Source organism: Channa argus, chromosome 9 (assembly GCF_033026475.1).
Source record: "Channa argus isolate prfri chromosome 9, Channa argus male v1.0, whole genome shotgun sequence".
Lineage (NCBI taxonomy): Eukaryota > Metazoa > Chordata > Actinopteri > Anabantiformes > Channidae > Channa > Channa argus.
In genome coordinates this window covers 16,869,783-16,893,853 of record NC_090205.1, presented here as the reverse complement: position 1 = coordinate 16,893,853, position 24,071 = coordinate 16,869,783, and the positions used below count along the sequence as shown (strand labels likewise).

General features: G+C 38.9%; 2 protein-coding genes across 6 annotated transcripts; one reads left to right on the top strand and one right to left on the bottom strand.

Annotated features, from left to right (window-relative positions):
• Window positions 1–471: 471 nt before the first annotated feature.
• smarcal1 (SWI/SNF related, matrix associated, actin dependent regulator of chromatin, subfamily a-like 1) lies at window positions 472–8,991 on the top strand. Of its 3 annotated transcripts, XM_067517085.1 has the most exons (18): window positions 472–646; window positions 843–1,210; window positions 1,293–1,644; window positions 2,097–2,147; window positions 2,245–2,505; window positions 2,608–2,658; window positions 2,753–2,936; window positions 3,108–3,258; window positions 4,247–4,408; window positions 4,557–4,622; window positions 5,440–5,580; window positions 6,301–6,519; window positions 6,888–6,958; window positions 7,161–7,263; window positions 7,447–7,629; window positions 8,069–8,169; window positions 8,357–8,453; window positions 8,589–8,991. In XM_067517085.1, the coding sequence occupies exons 2-18, from the start codon at window positions 881–883 to the stop codon at window positions 8,778–8,780; spliced, it is 2,715 nt and encodes a 904-aa protein (XP_067373186.1). In that variant the 5' UTR covers window positions 472–646; window positions 843–880; the 3' UTR covers window positions 8,781–8,991. The 3 variants fall into 3 exon arrangements, with proteins under 3 accessions (XP_067373186.1, XP_067373187.1, XP_067373185.1); XM_067517084.1 differs by having other exon boundaries at window positions 473–1,210; XM_067517086.1 differs by lacking the exon at window positions 3,108–3,258 and having other exon boundaries at window positions 472–1,210; window positions 4,228–4,408.
• nme9 (NME/NM23 family member 9) lies at window positions 4,216–17,537 on the bottom strand. Of its 3 annotated transcripts, XM_067517090.1 has the most exons (18): window positions 17,365–17,537; window positions 17,219–17,276; window positions 16,878–16,981; window positions 16,711–16,782; window positions 15,640–15,756; window positions 14,945–15,026; window positions 14,650–14,732; window positions 14,470–14,562; window positions 13,669–13,823; window positions 13,162–13,358; window positions 12,916–13,060; window positions 12,592–12,699; window positions 11,864–12,015; window positions 11,612–11,756; window positions 10,645–10,907; window positions 10,421–10,510; window positions 9,516–9,596; window positions 4,217–4,354 (listed from the first exon to the last, which is right to left on the bottom strand). In XM_067517090.1, exons 1-16 carry the CDS (start codon window positions 17,395–17,397, stop codon window positions 10,422–10,424), a joined length of 1,896 nt encoding a protein of 631 aa, XP_067373191.1. In that variant the 5' UTR covers window positions 17,398–17,537; the 3' UTR covers window positions 4,217–4,354; window positions 9,516–9,596; window position 10,421. The 3 variants fall into 3 exon arrangements, with proteins under 3 accessions (XP_067373190.1, XP_067373191.1, XP_067373189.1); XM_067517088.1 differs by lacking the exons at window positions 17,219–17,276; window positions 17,365–17,537 and having other exon boundaries at window positions 16,878–17,126; XM_067517089.1 differs by lacking the exons at window positions 9,516–9,596; window positions 17,219–17,276; window positions 17,365–17,537 and having other exon boundaries at window positions 4,216–4,354; window positions 16,878–17,126.
• Window positions 17,538–24,071: the final 6,534 nt, after the last annotated feature.

The window sequence follows — 24,071 nt, the reverse complement described above, 5'->3', positions numbered from 1 at the left end:
CATTGCTGTTTTTTTTTTGTTTTTTTTTGGATCATTAACATGTAATATGAAGAATCGATATGTATTTAAGTAGTTGATGAACTAACTAGTTAACTAGCTGCTTGGCCTAGAAACTTGGGTAAAGCTTACGACTTAGCTGGTTTCGTTAATCAAGAATTGAACTTAGTAAGGTATAGTAGTACAATATTTTCCTATACAAGGTTCCTAGGTTAATAATTAGGTTAAGGACAAAAACTAAATATAGTTAATATATTTATAATATACACTATAAAGTTAAATCCCACTAAGTTAACAAAGTTCATTTACCTTCTCTGTCGTAATTAATTGGCGTACTTTTCCATTAAATATATATATAGCAAATATTTGATCAATAGGACTAAGTAAGTTAACGCAATATAAATTAGCACTGTCGCTAGAATTAATTTCTCAGTAAGCAACCGCTGTCTCCAGGTGCCTACTTGTTTTCACACGTCACTTCCTGCGCGCCACACAAATTCAAAGCAGCAAGTTGACATTATGTAGGATCCCATCTTAGATGACGCGTTCTGCTTTATTTGTATACACTCGCGGATCGCTTTATTGGCTATTTGCTTTTGAATGAATGCTTACACGTGTACCACCTTTGTAATGTTGCTGATATTTGTTGGTAAGTCTGACTGTTGACGCCCAGCTTCTCTATCATTAGCAAATGAAGTAGCAGTGAAGTAAGTTAGTGGGTTTAATAAAGTTTTAGCATCGCAACCGTTCTCGGAAGATGGGTCTACGCCAATCATCTGTTTGCAGGTAATGTGATGTATTGTCTGGATCGACGTGTTACTGATAGTCACCTGAATTTGTCCTAGTTAGCTTTAGCTGTTAAACTGCAGCGAAATCCATCAACATGCCCAATCAGCTGACAGCAGAACAGCAGCGAAAGATTGAGGAGAACCGACAGAAAGCTCTGGAGAGAAGAGCCCAAAGACTTGGAGAAGCTACCAGCCTCAATAAGCACATCCCATTAGGATTTAACTCCACTTCGGTACAGATACAACCTCCTAAACAGAGCTTTTCTGCGGAACTTCCTCGTAATTTGGACCGCCCCAGCTCAATTCATGCACTCTTCAGGAAAGACACGCAGATCTTCGGCACCGCAAATCAGGCATCAAAGCATCAGCAGTTTTTTTTCACTGGCAACCAAATCGGTCTAAGTAACTGTGCTTCTTCGAGACAGGTGAGATTTATGTTAGTCATTTGCTGTTAGAGAGCAAAGAACTTGCATTATTTGTAACGCTTTGTATCGCATTTATTTGTAGACACAGATTATCGACCCACTTCCTCAGGCAAAAAGTCAACACACAAAAAGCACTGCTCTGTCAGGAGGAAGCTTCAGTGTGAAACCACTTCAGCCCAAACCTAACCTCACCTCCAGCAGCTCTGGTGGTGCAGTTAGCTCATTCTACAAGCAAGAACCTAGTATACCTGGCCCAAATTCTGTAGCACAACATCTCTTAAATTCTGCCACTTTGAATCGTGCACCTGCAAAGAAGCCTGCCATTTCAGTGAGAGGAAAATGTGTATCTCACACAGAGGACCGCTTCAGAGTTGAAGTAGGCTACCATGCAGAGCTTATTGCTGTGTTCAAATCTATCCCTTCTAAGAACTATGGTAAGTATCAGCCCATGCAGCAAACCCTTCTTCATCCCCAAATACATTTTTAATTTGTGGGACACAGGCTGAAAGAGGCATAGATAAATAGAGACACTTTTGCTCAAAGCTTAATAATGTAAGGCCAAATTCAAAATCAAGTAAACACAATAGTGAATTTATTACATCTAACTTAGACCAAATGAACAGAAGGGTTAAAAGTTCAAGTCTGTTCTGCAGCACCAAAGAAAGGCCATATAGGTCTACATTTCAAGCATCAATAACTATTTAGTACTGACAAACTGCAGAGTTTTCCTGCTGCAGGCATTGCAGTTTTTAAATTAAATCCCTTATGCACAAAATCAGAAAACCTGCAAGGCCAAACACAATGAATTCACTAAGTAAAGTCACCACTGTAAAAGCAATATAATGTAGATATAAAGCTACTCCTTCAGAATTCTCCTCTATTTTAGACCCTGCCACAAAGATGTGGAACTTCAGCCTGGAGGACTATCAACAGCTAAGTATGTACATTGGGGAAATATTAATGAAAACATATGCTCATTTTCTTCTCAGAAGTAGCGTAATTTTTTTTTTCTTTGTCTTAACTCTGTGTTGCAGTGGAGCAGGCAGCCTCTATTGCCTCTGTGTCTTTAAGGCCCTTGGCGGGAATGGAAGCAGTGGATATTACAGCAGTCGCCAGCCGAGCTCCTTATGGTGCAGCTCTAGGGGCACTGCTCAAGCTGTGTAATGGCTGGCAGAAGCCTGGAGCAATTCTGCAGGGCCAGTGCATCCTGGTCTCTCGGACCAAGTTTGAGGTTGATATTGGTTATCATGTTGATGTCATTGCAGCGTTCAAGCAAATGCCAACAAAAAGCTATGGTAACTATAACTTCAAGTGCAATATTCCTTTTGTGCAGTTATCTATCAGGTTGTATTTTCATTGTCTGACTTCTGATTCAAAAATTCTTTATTGTGTGGCAGACATTAAAACAAGAAAATGGAACTTTTCACTTGAGGATTACAAGAAACTTAGTGAGTAACAACAATTTCATATAGCATGTTTTTCTCTGTGGTTGTCTCTGTTACACTTGCCATCTTGTCTGACCGTGCTGTGTTCCATACCTAGTGGATCTTCTCAGGGGAATGGCAGAAGTGGAGGTGGAGCCTCTGCCCAGGGCAGTAATCCAGGCTTTCTCTGCCAGTTTTGACCGGAGTGAAGCCAGGTCTTTAGATTTCCCTGAAGCAGACCTTTCCAGCATTGACCCCTTGCTCAGCCACAGCCTCATGCCCTTCCAGAGAGAAGGAGTTAAGTAAGTGCCTTTTGACAGACATTAGTGCTCTTTTTTTTAATGGTGCAACCACTAACTCAATATGGGGAGACATCTATTCATCTACAATTGAAAACATACTTTAAGTCAATGTTTGTCTTATTCCCCTGTCATATCAAAGGCTCCTGCTGCAACTATTAAGTTTTTCTGTAGTTTTGCAGTGTCTAAACAAGGCCGGCTCCTCCTGGCAGATGACATGGGACTGGGAAAGACAGTACAGGCCATCTGCATAGCAGCCTACTACAAGAATGAGTGGCCCTTACTGGTGGTTGCTCCTTCCTCTGTACGCTTTACCTGGGCTGAGGTAAAAACATTCATTAGCTTCTGTTAATTACAGTTATGGATGTAGAAGTAAAAACAGCTCATTATGTAGTAAGTTTGTTTTAATCTAATACAGTCCTCTAATCAGGAGTTGGAATCACAGAGCAGAGCTTAATCACAGGATGTTGTACCATACAAGGAAACTTATTCTGTCTGGCTTGGCTCTTATCTGCTCTGTGCATTTGGTCAAATCTGCTCCAAAGCATGGGAGCCAGGTAGACAGGTGAATGGAGAGCAAGTCCATTTTCGCCACAGAGAACATGTTTAAAATCACAAATGGATGTTCCCAAACATGTTTCCAGCTGGAGGAGAGTACTGGGAGCTGATGGCTGCCACCTTATTAGTAAAAAATGTGAAAAAGTTGTCAGCAGTGGATGGGGGAGTTGGATGGAGTAAAGGAGTGATCTGAAAGTGAAGAAAAACTCCCTGGTGTCTTTGGTGTTGCTAAGTTTGTGTTGGTAGTGTTCAGTTTTTGACCTGGTCCAGAATAAGATCCAGGGGTTGTCAGCTTTGTGGCTTGTGGGAGTGGAGACCAGTCTCAGGTCAAATAAGGACACCAGGAAGTGCAAGGACGTCAGCCGCCTGAGGTTTGTCCAGGTGGATGTTCAGGTCACCCAAGGTGAGAGCAGTGCCATCTTCTGGCAAGTAGGACAGAAGCATGTCAAGCTCATCACAGAAGTCCAGCTGGCTCTGTGGTTGGTAGATCACAGTTACGTGGAATGTAATTGCTGCAGTAATCCTGATGGCATGATATTCCAACAATGACAGACTGTTAACAGGTGCTGCAGGAGAAAACGTCCAGGTGTCAGCAGTAATTATTGATGTTCAAACAAGCTGTTTTGATAATAAAATAGTTTTTTTTATCATTTTAATTACAGATTTCACAGATTGAAATATTTCCAGGGGTTAAAGGGAAAAGTACAAACTTAAAAACCTGTACTGTATTTCTTAGGAAGTGTCTATCCCTGCAGGCCTTCAAACGCTGGCTTCCCTCCCTGAGTCCAGACAACATCAATGTGGTGGTGAAGGCCAAAGACGATCTGTGGTCTGGTTTGGTCAACATCATCAGCTATGACCTGCTAAATAGGATGGACAAGCAGAAGCCAGGACACAACTTCAGGGTTGTCATTATGGTTAGTCAGCTGGTTGAATATTTGCTTATGTTTTTTTGAATCCTTTGACATATTCATCAGTTGATTAAACAATTTTTAATGTTAAAAAAGGTAAATATGTTGGTTTTTTATGTGTTTTTCTTTTTTCTATTTTTGTCATTCTGTGCAGGATGAGTCCCATTTTCTGAAGAACATGAAGACTGCTCGTTTTAAAGCAGCACTCCCTCTGCTGAAGGTGCTTTTCTTTCTCTTTTATCTAAATTTAGATTTGGCTTCAAATCCACCTATGCCGAACAAATATGTTAACTTGTTAATGTTACTTGATTTTCAGCAAGAAATGTCAAAAATACCCTAAAACAATTTGATTCACTTCACTGAGTAAAAGTTTCCTGTGTAAGTTTCCTTTATGTCATAAATTGGATTCTACAGACTTCCAATTTTTGCAAGTTTAATGAAGTCAGATAAACTTCTGGAACAGGCTCCTGATTCACATAAAGTGGGCAGTCAGATAAACAATTGGTTTGATTTTTCAATTCTTTGTACACTGCAAAGTCAGTGCAAGTGAGTAATTAAACCAAGATTTGAAGATAAAATTGACAGTCAAAATGTAAACATGCATCACCTCCAATATTCAAAATATGAAATTGAATCCTATTAAATTAATCTAAACCAGATTTGTAAAAGATTTGTAATGATGTAAACCAGACCATATTTATGGAATAACATGATACAACAGTAAATACAAGTTAATAGTTGCCACCAGTAATAGAGTTCCTATTGTCATCTGTGCAGTACTGCATTTTATATTCCTCTAATTCATAAGGTCAGTAAATAAGTCAATGAGAAACAGGCATAATAAACTATTGTGTTGAAACAGCATGTTGGAAAATACTCAAGTTCTCAAAGGGTGCACTGAAGCCTGAGTATTCAAACAATGTACCATTTTACCATGTTATAATTAGCAAAAAAGTTTAAAATGTTTATATCTGCTCCAGATGCTGATTAAATCTTTTTTGCCACTCTTTTGATGAGCATTGTTCTTCCACTCTCAGGCAGCAAATAGAGTGATTCTTCTTTCTGGAACCCCTGCCATGTCCAGGCCCTCTGAGCTCTACGCCCAGATTCTGGCTGTCAGACCAACACTCTTCCCTCGCTTTCATGAGTTTGCCATGCGCTACTGTGATGCCAAACAGGTAGCTTAACTCTAAAGAGTCCTTATCTATTTAAGTATGATGCTTATTGTCACTGAGCTGTAATTCTAGGACACATCAGAGAACAGAGGACACTCTAGGTGTGGGATTAGGTAATATTTATTGCAAGTGCTTTGCTTACACTGTGTAGTCGGCAGTTTCTTGAAGGGGGACCATGTGCACAAGGGTGGTAAAATGTGACACCTCTGCTGAGAAGTACTGAACAATAGGTTAATAATGATAGAAAGCCAGACTGGTAAACGGTATGGATAAACCGATTATGAACAAGGCTTTTAGGTGCCGAAAAAGAACTGAATTGATTCATTTTATCCTTTTTTGCTTGCTGACTATTTTTCCTTAATTAATTTTAGTGAGCCAAAGTAGGAAACATGGTGCATGATTTAAAGGCAGATTAGGACCTTAACTTGGCCATGATGACTGATTTTGAAGATTGTGGGCTGCTCTGTAAATATCACGTACTTTTCACTGAGTAGAATTCAGGCTTCTCAGTCAAAGTTAAGTTCAAGTTTGACTCTTAAATAGAATAAATCCCAGGACAGGATAAAAGAAACTTTTATTTATATTCATTTTTTTCTAAATAGAAAATGTAAAGCTTTTAGTGTTCTAACTTTGTTGCTGCTCCCCATTGTATCACTTTTTCCTTTCCCATCTTATCCAGTATTTTCTTAATTCCTGCACCTTTTTCATTTCGATCATCTCTAGATGACTTGGGGTTGGGACTACTCAGGCTCTTCTAACCTTGCGGAACTGAAGCTTTTGCTGGAGGAGTGCCTGATGTTGCGCCGCCTCAAGTCAGACGTTCTCTCCCAGCTTCCGGGTAAACAGCGCAAGGTTGTCACTGTCACCATAGATGGGATTAACGGCCGCACAAAAGCCGCTCTGTCAGCTGCTGCCAAAGAGTTGGCTAAGGGACATACCAATGTAAGTTATTCTGGGACTTTGGGGAAAATGTATGTTACATGAGACATATGGGAGCAACTAAGTTGGGGTTCAGTGCCTTGCTAAAGGACATTATATATTATATTGACATTAGCAGAAACATTTGATTAAAATGGCATCACAATTGAGAAAACATTGAGGAAGCTTAGTTGAGTCCAATGAAGTCTGATGTATTGGCCTCAAACACAGAACTAACCCAGAATACTCCAGTCAGCCCTCTGATGGGAGTGAGTTGCGATCTTGATAGTGCCTAATCATACTGCTCCTCAGAGTAATGGCAGTCTTATCAAATCATCAACCGGAATATCCTGTCAGTTCTTATCTTGTGTTGTTCCTTATCTCTCTTTCAGAAAATAAAGGAGAAGGAAGCCCTCCTCATCTTTTATAACCACACAGCTGAAGCCAAAGTACAAGCTATTATGTAAGTACAGACACTTTAATGGTGGGGAATTGCTTAGATTTGATGAGTACTGAAATTAAAATGTAAATTGAATCGGAGTCTTTTGTCTGACTATTGTGGTGGCACAGACTTCGAGATAACGGGTAGGGGTTATATTAAAACTGAATATTTTATTGTGCTGCGTTGAAATACTTGATAGCTAGGGTGTTTCTCTCACTACCAGAGAGTACATCACAGACATGCTGGAGTGTGGGAGGGAGAAGTTTCTAGTGTTCGCTCATCATAAACTCGTCCTGGACCATATAACCTCTGAACTGCAGAAAAAGGTAAGACATGCATTTAAATATTATGTTGCATATTCAAAGGAGTACTATTGTAACTTTAACCAGATATTTTAGGGAACAGGTATAGGCAGGTCTGAGCTCAGTGCTACTACATCAATGTTATAGGTTTTATTAAGGCAGGGCTCTGTCTACAGTGTGTTGATTTTGTTTCATTTTTTTATACAGAATATCAACTTCATTCGTATTGATGGGACCACTCCCTCTGCTGAGCGACAGCAGCTCTGTGAGAGGTTTCAGTACTCTACCAAGACCTGCGTGGCTGTACTGTCCATCACCGCAGCCAACATGGGTCTGACCCTGCACTCTGCAGACCTAGTGATCTTTGCTGAGCTTTTCTGGAACCCCGGGGTAAGCCATGCTGTGTTATCAGGACAATGTACTGCAAACTTTTTGCAACTACCTCAACAAAGAGACAATTTATTACTGTATTTAATGTGTTTTGATCACATGATTTGGTGTTTTTTTTGTCCTCTATTGCAAAAAAATAATTCAGCATTAAAACTCCACACAAAGTCAGTGAATCTGCAGTTTCTGCTCTGTGGGATGCTCATTGTTGGTGGACTGCTGGAAACACCTGTGTCCTAAACATATTCAAGGGAAATAACAACCTGTACACAACCTGACTTCTGTGTCATTCAAGTTCTAGGAGGAATCTTGATCATGTCAGCCAGACTAAAAACTTTTAATTTTATTAAAATTTCACTTTTTTAAAGCAGAACCTTTAGGGGTCACTGTAGCTGAATAAAAGGAGGTGTCTTTAAAGTTTTTTTTTTTTTATTCCCTGCAGGTTCTCATTCAGGCAGAGGATAGGGTGCACCGTATTGGACAAACCAGCAATGTGAACATTCACTACCTGGTTGCCAAGGGAACTGCTGATGATCACCTGTGGTATGTGTCAGTCTTTGGAAAGTACTGTTTACTCATATATAATTGTTCTTCTACAGCCACAGAGCCAAAACTTGGTCAGCAGGGCATTGAGTTAATATAGTTTGTCTAGTGGGCATTTTTAAGTAGTAGATTGAAATTATTTTAACTGTATTTGCTGTTACATTAATATATTCATGTTTTGATGTAGGCCAATGATCCAGGATAAGATGAATGTTTTGGAGCAAGTGGGTTTATCTGAGTCAAACCTCTCAAACAATTCGTTGAATGCCAGCTTCCACTCAAAGGTATATTTTGCATGTGTATATCAATAAATACTGCTGTGCAGAAAAAACACATACCGAAACACATTTACATGCAACTACCCAGCACAACAGAGCTTACAGAAGTTACTTTAACCTGATTATTTGGATTTTTTTCAGGACCCTAATCAGAGGAGCATCATGGAGATGTTCCAGAGATCTTTCACTGAAGATGATGACATAGATGAAGCCATCCTACAGGAAGCTGCAAATGACTGGGAAGATACGCCACCTGAAGACACTGGCCAACACTCCAACAAGGTCGGACAAAGCCCCAGCAGAAAGAGCACCAAAGATTATTTTAGTAGATGACTTGGAAATATTTTCTTTTTCTGCAGAAATTATTCAGTATGATTTTCCTATTGGAACACTCCTTAGTTCCTACTTTGCAACTGATCATGACTGATGCAAACTTTTTTTGTTTTGAAAATGTTTAATGCATAGTTGTTTTAACAGATGTAACACAATTGTGTAATAAACCTGTTTGTATTTGCTAAGAGAAATTAAATATCTGAATATCTAATTTGTTACTGTGATGACTGAATGTTAAACAAGCCTTCTACATCAGGTACTCTGGTTTATTTTAATTCATAAGTCCCAGTTAATTCAGTTGTTAACCTACCCTGTCATTATTGCTTGAGTTTAATCACTCTTGTCACACACTGACACAGCTTAGTAGTGATAGAATTGATATTGTCAATTTATTGTAGATTGAAGTGACAGTGACACATTGTTCTCTGACATCAGCAAAGTTTGATGTGAGCAGCTGCTTTCTGGTGATTTTATGATCCTGTTCTTATGTCATTTACCCTACAGCTGCAGTTTTTAGCCAAGACAGCCTTTAAACTCTTACTATCAGCATTGTGGAGACAACTCAAGCCCTTCTACAATGCCTCTTTTTCACTTTCTGAGGAGTAGGTTGTCTCAACATACCACCTTTGAAAGGTGGTAGGTGTCATACATTGGCATTTTATGAACAGAATATGATATTGCGTTGCTCCATATTTTTGCAGGGCAATAGGGCAATAATCCATCAGAAAAAACTACTTGTGCTGATTCAGTTGCAGTGCCCAGGATTCCCGTTCTCTGCCATCTGTGGGCTGCAAATATTTGATTTATGTGGGTAACCTGCAAAGAAAAAGCTCTATAATCAATAAACTATTCTAAATGACAACACATTCTGCAAACAAAGTTATTAGTTTACACTGTTCAGTAACTGAAATTCAGCCAAAGAACTTGTACAGGTGCATCATTTGTCACTTACATGAGTAGGTATATTATGTCTGCGTTGAACTTGTCAACCCTAGTCTCAGTGCAAGCTTTTGAAGATTTAATTCACTCTAGACAAAGACTTTGAGAGTAGATTTAAGCTCCATTCCAGTTTCTGTTGGTGACATTATGAAGATAAGTGGCATCGGTTTTGTCTGAATCAGGAGAGATGCCTCTTCTTTCTCATGGAAGCTATCTACACTGTCAGTAGTAAGAGATGTACATTTTGCTAGCTACTCTCAATTGCCAGGTCAAAAAGCAGTAATTGCAGTGTCCGATTTCAGGATATGATTCCCCTGAAAAATTGAGTCTCCAAAGCAAAAGCATGGCTGAACCTGTACAAAAGAGCTTCACGAAGATCAGACGTAGTGGTTAAAATAGATGGAACATAGAACGTTAAATGGTTGGGTTATAAAGATAAGGTAAATATATGTATAAACGTAACTATTATTATTCTATAATATCCTGTGATTAACAACGTATTATGACAGAAGTTTAGGCCTGGAAGGTTTTCATAGGTCTTAATAATATTATCTATTACCTACTGGTGAATAATGAATAAAACTTTACAAGCCTGATGAGCACTGCCTTCGGTGCACAATGGATTGTAGAATACTTTGGGATGTAGATTCAATTTGGGTATGTATATTTATATCTAGAAATGGTGGCTATTCATTGGATACCTTATTGTTGGTGATGATTGTCAAACATTTCTTCAGTTGGAGATCTTGAATTTCCCCTGTATTCGTGTGCTGAATTGTCTTGCTCTGTTGCTGAAAGGAATTTGAAAGGGATCTTTATTTCAAGCTTGAGTTTATAATACCACTCATTTTATCCATAAAGCATAAAGCATAGCCGACTGGAATATGGTGCGACAAGGCATGGAAATGGCTAAACAAATCACTACCCGACATGGTTCTTTCAGTATCTCCATCACTGGTGAGCTCTGCGTCTGAGCTGATGTCACCGAAGATAAAACGGATGTTCTCCTCTGCGTGCTGCTCATTGGAGGACCCGTGGACTGAGTTGTGGAGGATGTCGGAGGCAAAGCGGGCTCTTATAGAGTTTGGGGATGTCGCTTTAGCGTGATCAGGGTCTGAAGGGCCCATCATGGCCCTCCACTCCTCCACTGCATTTTCCTTGGTCAGAATGAGAATCAAGCATGGCCCCCTGAAGCAAATGATGACAGGATCTTAGTTTTGCGTAATGTATATGCCAATTTAAAGTTATTTAAAGTCAATTAAACTAATGTCTTACAATGAAATTAATTCAAAAACATCAATGAAACTTCTGATGCTAAAATAAGCAGCTTCTGACAACACTGTAATGTAATTGATAACATATTTTGAATGGATAGCATTTTTTGAAGAAATCTAGAAACAATTAAATCAATTTAACTTAAACCTCAAAGTTGGTGTTTATTAGCAAATCACCAACTGGGTTTTTGTGGTTGACGCTTTAAATATGCTGTAACAGATAAAGTCTAAGATGATACATGGCAAAAAAATTAAAGCACTGAGCACTAATTTCAAATTTTCATATAGCCTGATCTCACAAGTTAAAATGTAACATATTCCCCCTCTGTCGTTACATATCTAGCTTAGATAAGAACCTTTAATGGGTAAAATAGTGCCCGAGCTGTTATATAAAAACCAGTAAAGGGGCTAATCAGAGCGGAAGATAATATCTAGATGTGGAACAAAGAATGAAATTGAGATGGACTTCCAATCTACTTGACTTAGGCTGCCTTGATTCTAAACTGTTTGGATTACTGCTAAAGTGCTGTTAAATCGTGTAGCAGCTGCAGGACTTAAAACAGGTTTGATGTGGTCACTTTGCCATGTTCCTGTGTTTGTATCCTGGGACAGACTAACCGACACATGAATTCCACCAGCTGGCTGAAAAAAGGCTTCTCCCTGTGCTGTTTGTAAAACTCTTCAGCCATCTGCCTCGACAGCACAGTCTCTTTCAGCTGTGAGACAGAGAAACCTCTGTCACGGATCTCCTTCAAAATACTTTCTGTTTGAGTGAATAGAAGAAATATTATCAGATGATATCGTCATGTGTGCGTCTATTGTATATAAACAAAAGTACATTTGAAAACTATCATATTGTTCTAAAAGGACCTCTGTGTTCCTCCAAGGCATCGGGTTTGATCACTGCTAGTGTCTGTTGTTTAGGGAAGAAAAAGTTGATCTCTTGTTCTGCATCTTTACGACTTGCACTGCCGTGAAGCTGGTTAATAGGCTCGTTTTCCACAGCAAACCGGGCCCTTAGACTCAGGGTGGATGAAAACAGAAGTCAGCGTTACAGGCAAAATAAAGTAACATTTATATAAATCAAAACAATAAATCCAGAAACTGGTTTTGTGCAGGTCAAAACCATAAAATACAATAAAACTCTCTATAAAAAGAAAAAATATTATCTAATTGAATTCTTCTTTTGTAGCTGTAGGATGTCAAAAATGTAGGCAAAAAGAAGACTACTGAGCTCTTTCTCACAAGCTGTCAGAAGGTTTATTAGTGAAGTTTTCCATTGATTTTTTATTTTAATTTTTTGTTCTTTCGGCTGATCCTGTGAGTTCAGGGTCGCCACAGCGGATCATTGTCCGCATGTTGATTTGGCACAGTTTTTACACCGGAGGTCCTTCCTGACGCAACAATCCCCAATTTCTACCAGGCTTGGACTGGCACTGCACAGCTGGGGATGGGAATGAGCTGGGGTTTAGCGTCTTGGGATCGAACTACTGACCCTGTGTTCCGTGGACGACTGCCTTACCAACTCCCCCTGAAGTTTTCTATTGATAATAAGATTCATTTGAGTTTATGAATAAAAAGAACCACACATCACTCACCAGTCAGGACTCTCCTCTTTGGCTTTATTAATGTCAAAAGGACCCAGGATGTTCTTCCAGTGATGAACGGCCTCCATTCTGGCAAGGGCCAAAGCTAACACGGGCCCACTGTGAATATGTTATATAAGTTATATACATGATCCAAACATGAAGTTAGTTGGTGTGAGAGAGAGGATAGGGTTAGATGGAGGCTGATAATTGACTGTGGTGACCCCTGAAAGGGAACAGCCAAAAGGAAAAGAAGATATGTTCCAAACATGTTTGGACGTCTGACATAACATACTAATCTTTATATGTTTTTAGAACGTAGAACATGTAAATTACCTGGTCATTCTTTGAAGCAGTGCAGGGAAGTAGTCTTCCTCAACATGTTGGGAATAAAACTGTCTGACCTGCTCTTCAGTCAGCATCACCTCTCTTTGGAGAGCCACTGTGAAGCCTGACTTGTGAATTTCATCCAATATCTTTTCTAAAAAAAAAACACAGATATGATTTATAAACCTATGTAGTAATTGCTCTATGAACATAGTAGTTGTGTACTTCTGCTTGTGTATTTGGCAAAAGCCCCACCTCTGTACTCTCTGGCAACGTCAGGGCGGATAAGGGCCAGTGTCCTCTCCACATGCTCTTCCTCCCCATCCTGCTCTGTTACCGAGGTTGTCCTAAAGTTGGGGAAGAAGAAGGCAAGCTCCCTGCTGGCCTGGTCGCTGTTCTCACTACCGTGCACTGCGTTAAACAGTGTCTGTGTGCCGTACTGTGCCCGCAAGCTGCAGGAAGCCAGAGGGGAGAAAGGAGAGGAGAACAGATGGTTGCTCTGCTGGTGCTGAACCAAAAAGAAGCAAAATATTTGGGTGTGTCTGACAGAGCAAGCGAGAATGGGTTTTTTCTAAGTTTGTTTCAAATTGTTGCAATTAATTGCACATGACAAAATAGCTGTACTATAAACAAATGTTTGTTTTGACAAAGAAAGTGGAATGAACATTTCATCATATTGCAGTTTACAGTTTAATGAGGAGGATGTTTTCTCAAGTGTTTTTTTTACTAAATGGAGCAATTGTATAATATCCAGTAACTTACCTTTCTGGCTTCTGACTTCTGGCTTCCTCTACATCTGCTGGGCCTATGAACTCTCGCCATGCGGGCACAATGTCGGCAGAACCCTCTATTTGAGAGAGCACCAGAACATGGGAGGGGCCACTGGACATAAACTGCACTAACTCCTCAAAGCAAGCCTACAAGCAATCAGCACATACACAGAAGCACAAAAACAAGGCAGAAAGATACAGTATGTTAATGTAGAGAACACATACAGTAGAACCTGGAAAAGGTTGTTTTTCATCAGTCCATGCTTCACATTTGCATCTTTACTAAGTAGATAATAGACATATAATTCAGTGAATATCTGCCTTTGATTAAGTTGCACATTTGGAGAGAAAGAGAGATAATTAGATAAATATAAACACATTTAGAGCAGGCCAAAAAAACAAACAAAAAAAACATCTCTTCATGAACACTGTTGAGTCACCTGACCACTTTTTTCCCACACATTTCTGAATCTCTAATCACGTAGTCTCATCGCAAAAAGCACTATAAGCAAAAAAAAGAAAAGAAAAAGAAACTGGCTTACACAGCAGCTTTATTTTGAGCCCCCATGCAGAAATGCAAATGGCAGTGGGACGTATTGCAAAATAATTAAAATGAATTTTGCAACTGCTCTTCCATTAGAATGTTGACTCAGAACTCAAATTGCCCACACTAACCTCACAAACAATGAACCCATCAGCTGTTGGACTGGTATGTTTAAACAACAAACACGAGTGTCAATATGGTAATATAATACATACATAAAGTACACTACATAATATAAATGCACCATACCTCTGTTGCTTTGTGCTGGTAAAAATCTCGAGCCTCATCCTCAGTCAGTGTGCGTTCCTCATTGGCCAAGATCTCAAAGCCAGCATCTTGAATCTATCCAGGAAACAACCCAATGAATTCATGTTAGCAGGACAGCTTGAAATAAATGTTTTCTCAGAATATAAGCAGAGTTATATATACCTTCATAATGATCTCATTCGCCTTGCCATGAGCAACAGCATCTGGTTTTATCATGGCAACTGTGCAGGATTTACTAGCAGGAACTGCAGGAAAGACAGCAGCATGAGCAGTTATCAGAAATATGGATAAAATGCAAAATGTTGCAAAGAAGATATAGTAAATAGTGGCAATCACAGAAACACTAAACATTAGGGCAATGACAAGAATGGCAGCAATTGTTATTATTATTATTATTATTATCATTATCATTATTAAAACATAGTATTATTATAGTATTTAAAACATTCAGTAGTACCAATTATGCTTTCTTCGTTTTTTGACTGCTGAGGCACTTCCTCTTCTTTCTTCACATTCTCTATTAGACCATAATCTATAACCTGACAGACACAATATAAACAAAAACTAAACACGGCTACATGTTAACACCTGCCTTCAATCTAATGAATGCACTGTGACAGCAGCTAGAGATTATTTTCATTTCAATTAATCAACATTCGGCAAGAGGCGGGTGCAGTCTGTACATTGATTATTTTCTGATTCCCTTATAATTTATAAAATCTCATGAAAACAGTAAAATGGTCCTTCTTGGCATTCAAAAATGTCTCCACAAATTGCATATTTTGTCTGACCTGCAATCCAAAATCCAATGAGTGACCTGATTACATGCATGTTAACATGTTCTAAAAGTTAAAAAGAAAATATAAATTTCTAAACTGTTAAAATGCTGTGTTGTGATTAGCTATTAGCTATTGATAAACTAATTAAAAGGCTTTCCACAGGTGCTGGCTCACTGTCACACTCATGCCTCATGACACTTTAAAAGAACCAAGCCACTGTTAATGTTATTTGTAACACTGTGCAATTGCTATAATGACAGATCGAAATATGAGCAGCTGATCGGTTCATTGTCCAGTCAAGAGATTCTATTGTTTCAACTAGTATTAACATACCGTATGCAAATGGTTAACCGTAAATGAATGTGTGTCTCACCGCTCTGCGTTCACCACCTTGCTCCAGAACTAACTTCTCATTGGCCAGTTCCTCTACAATCATCTTCTGAAGCAGTGGAGCATTGGCGCCTCGCAGCACAGCCACCAGCTCACCACCCTGTTCAGTCAACAAGGGCTGTCAAGACCTTCCTATTTTTTTTTTTTACCCATTTTTTAAAAATTCAATGTAACTATGAAACAGTGAGATGCAGACATGTTGTTGCTCCAGAATATCTTGTAAGTGATCCGCAAAGCAACAATGGCCCCATATGTAACAGCAACAACAAAACAAGTACACAGTCAAGAATGTGCTCTACGAACTCTTAGAGCAATTAAAATATCACCAACAGAGAGGTCACAACACTAAAGCTATTTCCTGGCTTACATATATTGTAGTGTTACGGATCATTAGAGAGTCAGAATTAGAAGGGGAAAACAATTATAAACAAAATTTACTGTGTAATTATGGTTGTATGAAGCAGGTGTTTATGACACACTCACTGCCAGTTACTGGTATTAAAACATAGGTGACAGGAATTGTAAATGAAACATCCCTCTTGTATATTGCATTTTTGACACATAACAACAATAATATATAAGTCAGTTAAACAACATGTATTTTGCATTACATTTAAGGAATAATGTGTGGTTTTAGCCTTTTAACTTTCTATTCATAATTTTCTTCCACTCTACCTTCATTTAAGTACCAGTAGGGAACAATAAGTTATCTTATTCGATCCTGACTCAGACAATACAATTTTCTTTCCTGTCTCACAAACTTTATTTTCATGGCAATTATTTGGAGTTTTTTTCTTGTTTTGTAGATTACTTTTAATCTTGAAAATCTTGATAAAACCATCTGCAAATTAACATATGAAAAAGTAAGTTACAATGATAATCAATAACTATGTTATAAAATGTTAATGAAATAACTAGGGGAGAATATTTTAAGTATGAAAAGGACAAAAGGGCAAAACAAAAAGGCAGACCTTATGACTCATATATGCTGAATCATGAACAGGCCTTCACTGCAAACATGCATGCATGAACAGCATTTTCTGGAAACACTCACTCCGTAGAATAGGAAAGTGGGCTCGCATTTCCCTCGATACTTCTCCAGAGCATCGGTGCTGTCTGCCTCAGCCTGCACCATACACAAATAAAAGTTTATCTGCCTCCTCACAAAGTTTGGTTTAAATATAAATTCTGAATTCAAATGTATATTCACTTAGAGCTTACAGTGGCAAAGTGTAGCAGGTCATCACTCAGTTCGTTCTTTATTTTTCGTAGCAGACTAACCACTGCTCGACAGGGACCACACCACTGTTGGTACACATCTACAACTAGAAATACAGCGATGTGATGTGTGTGTGTGAGATGAAGAGAAGGAAAACAAAGGCTTGAACATGCATACAATGTGCAGTTATCCCAGTGAACACAGTGGGGCAGCAACATCCAATAAATTACAATCACAATGGCAAAGATCATAAGAGTCCTGCAAAAAGACTTTCTTTGCTTTGCTGCAAAGTATTCTCATTTTATAGGACATAACATGAACCCTTTACATCGGAAATTCTTACCAGTTAAACCTTTGATAGCAAGCGTCTCCTCCCACTGTTCTTGATTTGTGACAGACGCCTGGACAAGGAAAACCGTATGAATATTAATCTAGGGCTTCATAAAAGTACATTAGCCTAAACACAGAGGTAGGAAAACCTTTTCCAACCTGAAGACTCGCTTCTTTCTTCTTCCCTGCCATTAGATTGAGTTAGTGCGTTCAGTGATGTAAATGTATCTGTAATAATGTTTTTTAAGTGCTAAACTTTACGCTACAATGTTTTATATTTACGCTAGTTTAGAAGCTAATTTGCGGTTTGCTAATGAAACGCGCTTGTTTGGGCTATTAGTTGCTAGGCAACGTCACCTTCCGTTTTCCGGGTCCCACCCAGCAGTGATCCTCTGAGTTTACAGTAAGATATGGCATCGTCCTAGGTTCATTATACTCGTGTTGTATCTGTTAATTGATGCCAAGGCTGATCCTATTTTCCCATTACCACTAAGTTTGGTAAAGGTAATAATTGCATGTGTCATAATTTAGAAAAGGGTGGAAGCTAAACTATCGTTGAAGCTCACGGTTCAAACTATCGCATACTAATAGCAACACTAATTAAATCTGTCAAAGGTATTACTCAAGCATGATGAGCTAACAGATTTTTAAATTCTCTCATACAATTGATTGTATCTAAGTTTAGGAGACAAATAGATAGACATAGAAGACTTAATGTAAAACAGGCAGGGCAATGGTGCAAATTGGGGCAGATAAGGTAACTATAAGAACCAGGCAAAAATAAACAGCTAAGCTAAGAGGGAAAAGTCTCCAATGACATCTGGTGGTTGGGAGAAGGAATGATCGGAGAGGACGGATCCTAAAAATGCACAAAAGGCTGACAGAGGCAAACAGTGGAATTGTGGATAATTTGTAGGTTTTTTGTTTGCACAAGAAGGAATGTTTCTCCCTCTGCCAAGTATTGATGCACAAAGTGTCTTTTTTTAATGTTTCTGAGTACTATAGTACCAACGCAACAGAGGGAGCTTCCTTGCAAAAGGTTACACAACAGATATTACCATTTCAATGTTACCCTTCTGGTGACAAAAAGAGTATTTCTTTACATGAGTTCTGTGCTTAAGATCAAGTACTAATGGATGTTAATCTTCAACACCGTCAAAGCTTCAAATTCTTTGTGTCCCCCACTGGGGAGAAGAGATTAACAGCAGTCCACCAGGGAACATGTTATTATAAGTAGTTTCTTCAAATCCATACTGGGACTGGTGGCCTACTGAGAGAATAGAAAATGACCTGCATTGTGCCATGAAAATCTCTGACATTAGTATGGTAACAAACTTAGAGCAAAGACCTTCAAACTTTATAAAACAAATGTCCCGTGCAAAACTCTGCCATCTTGTCTTGAGCCATATCCCAACAGGACAAGTACACAATAGTAGTAAATGCATAAGGAATGTAATTATTCAGACATCTTAAAACCAATAAACTTCTTTTGTTGATTCAGATATTCATTACAGAAATAAGAACTGTGGACATAATTTCTTAACACCTATCTAGAACTACAGTACATGTTAATTTAAGTGTGTGCATACATTCCCTATTAATTAGTTCGGCTCAATGGTTTGAACGAGACCAAGACCCATTTCATCTAAGCACACGCCAATTCCCAGTGCATTCCCCCGAGACAGAAAAAACACATTTCAGTTTGCAGGAGTCTATCTATTCAGCATACAGTCAGCTACAGCAGTCATTACTGATGACATTTCATGACACAAAGGCCAATATTAGAATTGGACACATGGGGAAAAAACATCAAATCAGGGCTTTTTATTGACTTGATAGGGCAAAAGCAATCACTTCCTTGCATTTCACTGATGAAAAGTTGTACAAAAACACAGCTGCATATTACGCATTGTATGAATCTCATTTTTTGGGCAAGGGTTATGTCAGGGCCTTGTCATAGCAGCTTTGATGGAGGGGAGTTGATTGTTGTTCCCATCTGGCCACATAATGAGCTTGGTGCAACCCACATGGTTACTAATATAAACATGTCATTTGGTACATACAGCACAATGGGAGTAGCTTTTTGGATAACTTTATGAACCTTGACTTTTCGTTTTGGATCTCTCATTTTATAATTAATTTTCTCTCTCATTGTCAGAGTCCACTGTAATTTGTTCTTTTTAAAAATTGCTCTAATTGTGCAACGTGTTTTCTAGGCACACTTTATGAGGAAGAGGGTTGTCAAGCTGAACCACTTAAGCAGAATTTAATTTATATTCCTATGTGAAGAACACGCAAAGGTGGTCTGATCTCTACAAAAGACCTATTTCATGTTAAAAGAAACGTTACAGTTGGAGAAAGCCTGTTTGAGGTGTCAGCATGGTACAAATTAAGAATGACAAGACTACCTACAGTGTCATTTTTGTAGACGTATGGTGGAAGGAAATAATAAACAAATGCAATGTAGGTTATTTAAATTAATAAATCACTGTGTTGTTTTAAATACTATATGTATTATTCAATCATTCACAGTGTAGGTTGGAAAAACTATGGGAATCCTTAATAACATCAACAAAAGCTAACTGGAATCAGGAATTAGCAAACCTGGAGTCTAAACAGTGAAACTACAGTCTTTCAGTTTGTTAGTCACAAATGCATCTGCTGAACCATATCTAACATAAAAAATAAAATAGAGAGTGAGTGATCTCAGAATGCTTTTGATAAATAATTGTTCAGTGTTACAAAGTAATCTCAAAGAGTAGGGCTGCTTTGCTGTCTCTGGGTCTGGACAGCATGTCATCATGTGACACAGCAGGGCTATGACACTGAACATCAAAGTACCACGAGTTACTCTGTGGTACTTGCACATTACATTATGCACAGTGCTTTCTTTAGTATGTTAAGAAGTTGATAGTTTAATACTGATATTTTTGCATGTATCAGATATTGTGTGTGTCAATTGTATAAGACATACCAATAATCCAACAGTGGAGGCTGATCCTTTTCTTTTCCAGAGGGCACTGTTGCCTTAACATTAAATCACCCTCCCCGCTTCTCTCCTCCTGACATATACACAGCTGTATGAGTTTTTAGCAGGAGGCAAACCTGGTGCTTTCAGTGTGCAGGCTGAATGCTTATCAGCTGTTCAGGGCCTAAAACATATTCTATAAGCAATACAGCTATTGCATACAGAATAGCTTAATTTGTGCTGGTTTTTTCCTTAGAAGTCTACAAAGTCAGACTGATATGAAAATTACAAAAACTATTTTATCTCACTATTTCACCAGGCCTTGTTTAGTGGCAGCTATTTTAAATTAGTCGATATTTCTCTCAAGTAACTCAGTCTGTATTTCTCTCAACTAACTTTTCATAATGTGCACATCATGACCACAATGACCATGTGCCTTCGTACACATGAAGCAGTCTGGCTGAGACATCGTTTGTTCCCATTTTGCTGCACTAATGGTGTATTTATACAGAGTGAAAAGGAAATAGTGTAAGTCAAGAAGAGTTGAGAGGGACAGAAGACAGGCAGTCAGTCAGTCTCACATGCAGACAGACAGCTGTAGTGACTGACTGTCAGTCTGCAGAAACCAGAGGGAGCTTTCTTCTTTTTTCCCTGACAGGCATCTGTAAGAGTGACAGAGGAAGCCAGTATGGAGGAAGTCATCTGCATCTAAATAAAGACTGCCGATGGCTTTGTCAGAGTCCATTAAGCAAATTGCCATATTTGATAAATGCATCTACCATCTCTTTTTTCCATCCATTTGTACAAATCAGCCAGAAGCAAAAATGGCTTTTGTTTGCTTTCCTAAACAGAGAAAACATGCCGTGACATGCGAGAAAAGATTCCACTGAAATATAATTTTGATGCAAATTATGAGTGATTTTTACATTGTCTGATGCATGAGATGAGTTGTCTCACATCGGGTGCCCAATGAAAGAAAATCGCTCTGGGCTATACAGACCTGTTTTGATTGAAATTTGGAAATGCATGATTACTTTTACATAGATGCCCAAAAAATACAATAATTTTTATCATTTATTTAATTTTATATTCAACTTATTTGTTATTTTGCAAAGTTGCAGCTAATTGATCCACAGTGTAGTTTGAATCTTGGTCCTAAGTGAGACAGCTCCTTTCTTTTGCACCTTTTGCTCTCAGTTAAGGAGCTGGATTATTGCAGTGACTCTGTCTCTTACAGACAGGTCTCTGTTATCTGTCAAACCTGAAACAGCTCGAGGTTAATAGCAGCAATCACTCATTTTACTTATTCAGTGCAGGTGCTTCCACAAAGCCTCCTTTCAGATCTACAGCTATTTTCTCCAGTGTGCAGCAGAAATTTAAATAATTTACTGTATATGCATCAGAGGTCAGTTTTTTATATAGCTAACATTGTTGATGATTTTCTATAATGATTTTATTTGTGTAGCACTTTTTGACAATGAAACAAAGGCCTTCATAGTGCAGTATAGTATAGAATCAACAGATAGTTAACTGACTTAGCTTTAGCTGTTTGTCCAGTAGAAATGTTAAACACTTCTGGGTTCTAGCATCTCAGATGTGATGATTTTCTATTTGACTTTATTTTGCATAATAGAATGTTGAATATTTTAGTATTTTGTATTAAATGTATCATGCTGTACTGTGAAACCAAGCTCTGGATAAAAGCTTGGGTTTGCTGATCTCGCTTTCATAACTATCATCTGCACCCTTTTACACAGACGTACAAGATTATCAGGACCTTCGGAAGATTGGCTAACCTGCTATCTCAAATGTGCCTATAATACTGATAATTCAAAGTGATACCTTGTTCTGGATGAAGAACAAAAAGCCCCTGGGCAACAGTGGTGGAAGGAGAGAGGAAAAAAGAAGTCAAATCAGACCCATTAAGTGGATTACGAGTTATCTGCAGTACAGCGTGTAATTGGTTTTGTGTTATCGTTGTAACATCAGATAGGTGCTAATTGAAAAGCCAGATTATTAGTGGGTAGACAGTCTTCAGAGGGTTGGGTTGTGGTTTAAAGGTCTTGTTTCGTATAGCCTCCTAAATGATTATAGATGATAGACTGCTTCTACTGGAGCTTGGAGTTCTCTCAAATGTAATACCCCTGCCAGTTTTCTGCTGATTTCATTCTCCTTTGCCTGCAAGTCTTATGAGAATAGAACTCAATATAGTGGTAATAATATGTTTCATTCTGAAGTTAAGATTTTATTTGTAGTATCATGCGCTTCAGCATTTTTATTGCTCTGCAGGCCTCTTACAGTAGATCCACTTTTACAGTATGTACTTGACAAAAGTAATCTGTGTGAGGCCACTGTGAGTCATGAAGCAATACAAATACAAACACTGCAGTCCCTCCCATCTATTTTTGTGGGACTTTAAACACAAAGTTAGAGGCCGACATTGCATTGCCATACAACTGTTACTTTTGTGTCTTTCAGTTCTTTTGTATGTTGTTGGAAATAATTCTTGAAGAAGCCATAGTGCTTGAGAAATTACTCGATATTCATAGAGAGTCAGAAGTTGTTTTACGACTGCTGGATGTATTTGCCCATGACCTGTGCGGAAGAATGAAAGATGAAAATTGACAACTCCAAGCTCATAATCCTAAAATCTCAGACAAAGCCGGAACAATTGTGAGTTGTAAAACAAACAAAACATCATTGGAGGTCACAGGAGGTTCTGTGCCTGCATTTCACATTGTCAGAAACTAGAGCTCCCTGATTCTTTTCATCATGGCTGACAACATGCTGGAGAGACACAGGAATTTCTCAGAGGTCATTAAACCTCATGCTGAAACATCTCACACAAGCTCTATATCCCCAGAGTGCTGCAAATGGCACAAAATGAGTTGTGAAAGTAGAGCATGTAGCTGTGATCTTTGGCATCCAAATGCACACAGCTGAGGTGCTCAACTACCAGCTTTGCCTTAGTCTTTTAACTATCACTGTTCATCTCTACTGACTGCTTACTGTATGCTACAGTAACAATGAAGGATTAGTGCATGTAGCAGAGGGGGGTGGCTGTAGCTCAGCTGTCAAGGCAGTTGTCCACGGACCACTGGGTCAGTGGTTTGATCCCCGGTCTTGGCTATATGTCGAGGCGTCTCTGGGCAAGACACTGAACCCCCAACAGCCCATTCCCGTCCCAAGCTGTGCAGTGCCTGTCCAAGCCCGGTAGAAATTGAGGAGGGTTGTGTCAGGAAGGGCTTCCAGCGTAAAACTGTGCCAAATCAAGATGCAGACAATGATCTGCTGTGGCGACGCTGAACTCATGGGATAAGCCGAAAGGACCAAAAAAAGTACTGTATATGTAGCAGAGGAAGTCTCTATCCCACGATAACATACACTGCTCACAAATTCTTTAAAAGACAGAACTGCTTGAAGGTAGTGTCCACTTTCTGTGTGTGGTCTATCCCAGGCTCAACTTTTTTGGGATGTTGTAGAAATACTGCTCCTCAGGCTAATTTTTTAGTGTTGATGGGCACAGATGGGGTGCCTGCAGTGTGGCTGCGAGGAAGAGAAATACCATGAGACTTCAGCATTCAGTGCTGATGCATGTGGCTAGCTAGCATGCATTATTCAGAGACTGAATTCAGTAAAGATGATGTGCCTGACTCACGCTGGAAGATAGACTGCTACTAGTCTCGTATTCAGATGTTTCCCTCAATACTGCTAAGACGCTTTCCCTAATCAGCAAGAGGAAGCTTTTCTAAAGAACAAGGGAAATGATTTTCTGCTTTTTTGTAAGTGGATCCAGTTCATTGATAGTCTCATTATGAGATTTGTTAACAGCAATGAAAAAATATGGAAAGTCACAGACCTTTAACTTTAAAGCATAAGTAATATTGGTCCAGCTAAA

Bases quoted from the DNA above. Each gene is read 5' to 3' on its own strand.
- smarcal1 (XM_067517085.1), top strand. From the start codon at position 881: ATGCCCAATCAGCTGACAGCAGAACAGCAGCGAAAGATTGAGGAGAAC. The intron at 6,959-7,160 runs GTAAGTACAGAC...TCTCACTACCAG, and splicing joins GCCAAAGTACAAGCTATTAT to AGAGTACATCACAGACATGC. The intron at 8,454-8,588 runs GTATATTTTGCA...GATTTTTTTCAG, and splicing joins ATGCCAGCTTCCACTCAAAG to GACCCTAATCAGAGGAGCAT.
- nme9 (XM_067517089.1), bottom strand. From the start codon at position 17,126: ATGATCTTTGCCATTGTGATTGTAATTTATTGGATGTTGCTGCCCCAC. The intron at 15,757-16,710 runs GTGAGTGTTTCC...TTGACTGAACAG, and splicing joins CCACTTTCCTATTCTACGGA to GGTGGTGAGCTGGTGGCTGT. The intron at 10,511-10,644 runs GTAGTGATTTGT...AATTCCTTTCAG, and splicing joins TACTGAAAGAACCATGTCGG to CAACAGAGCAAGACAATTCA.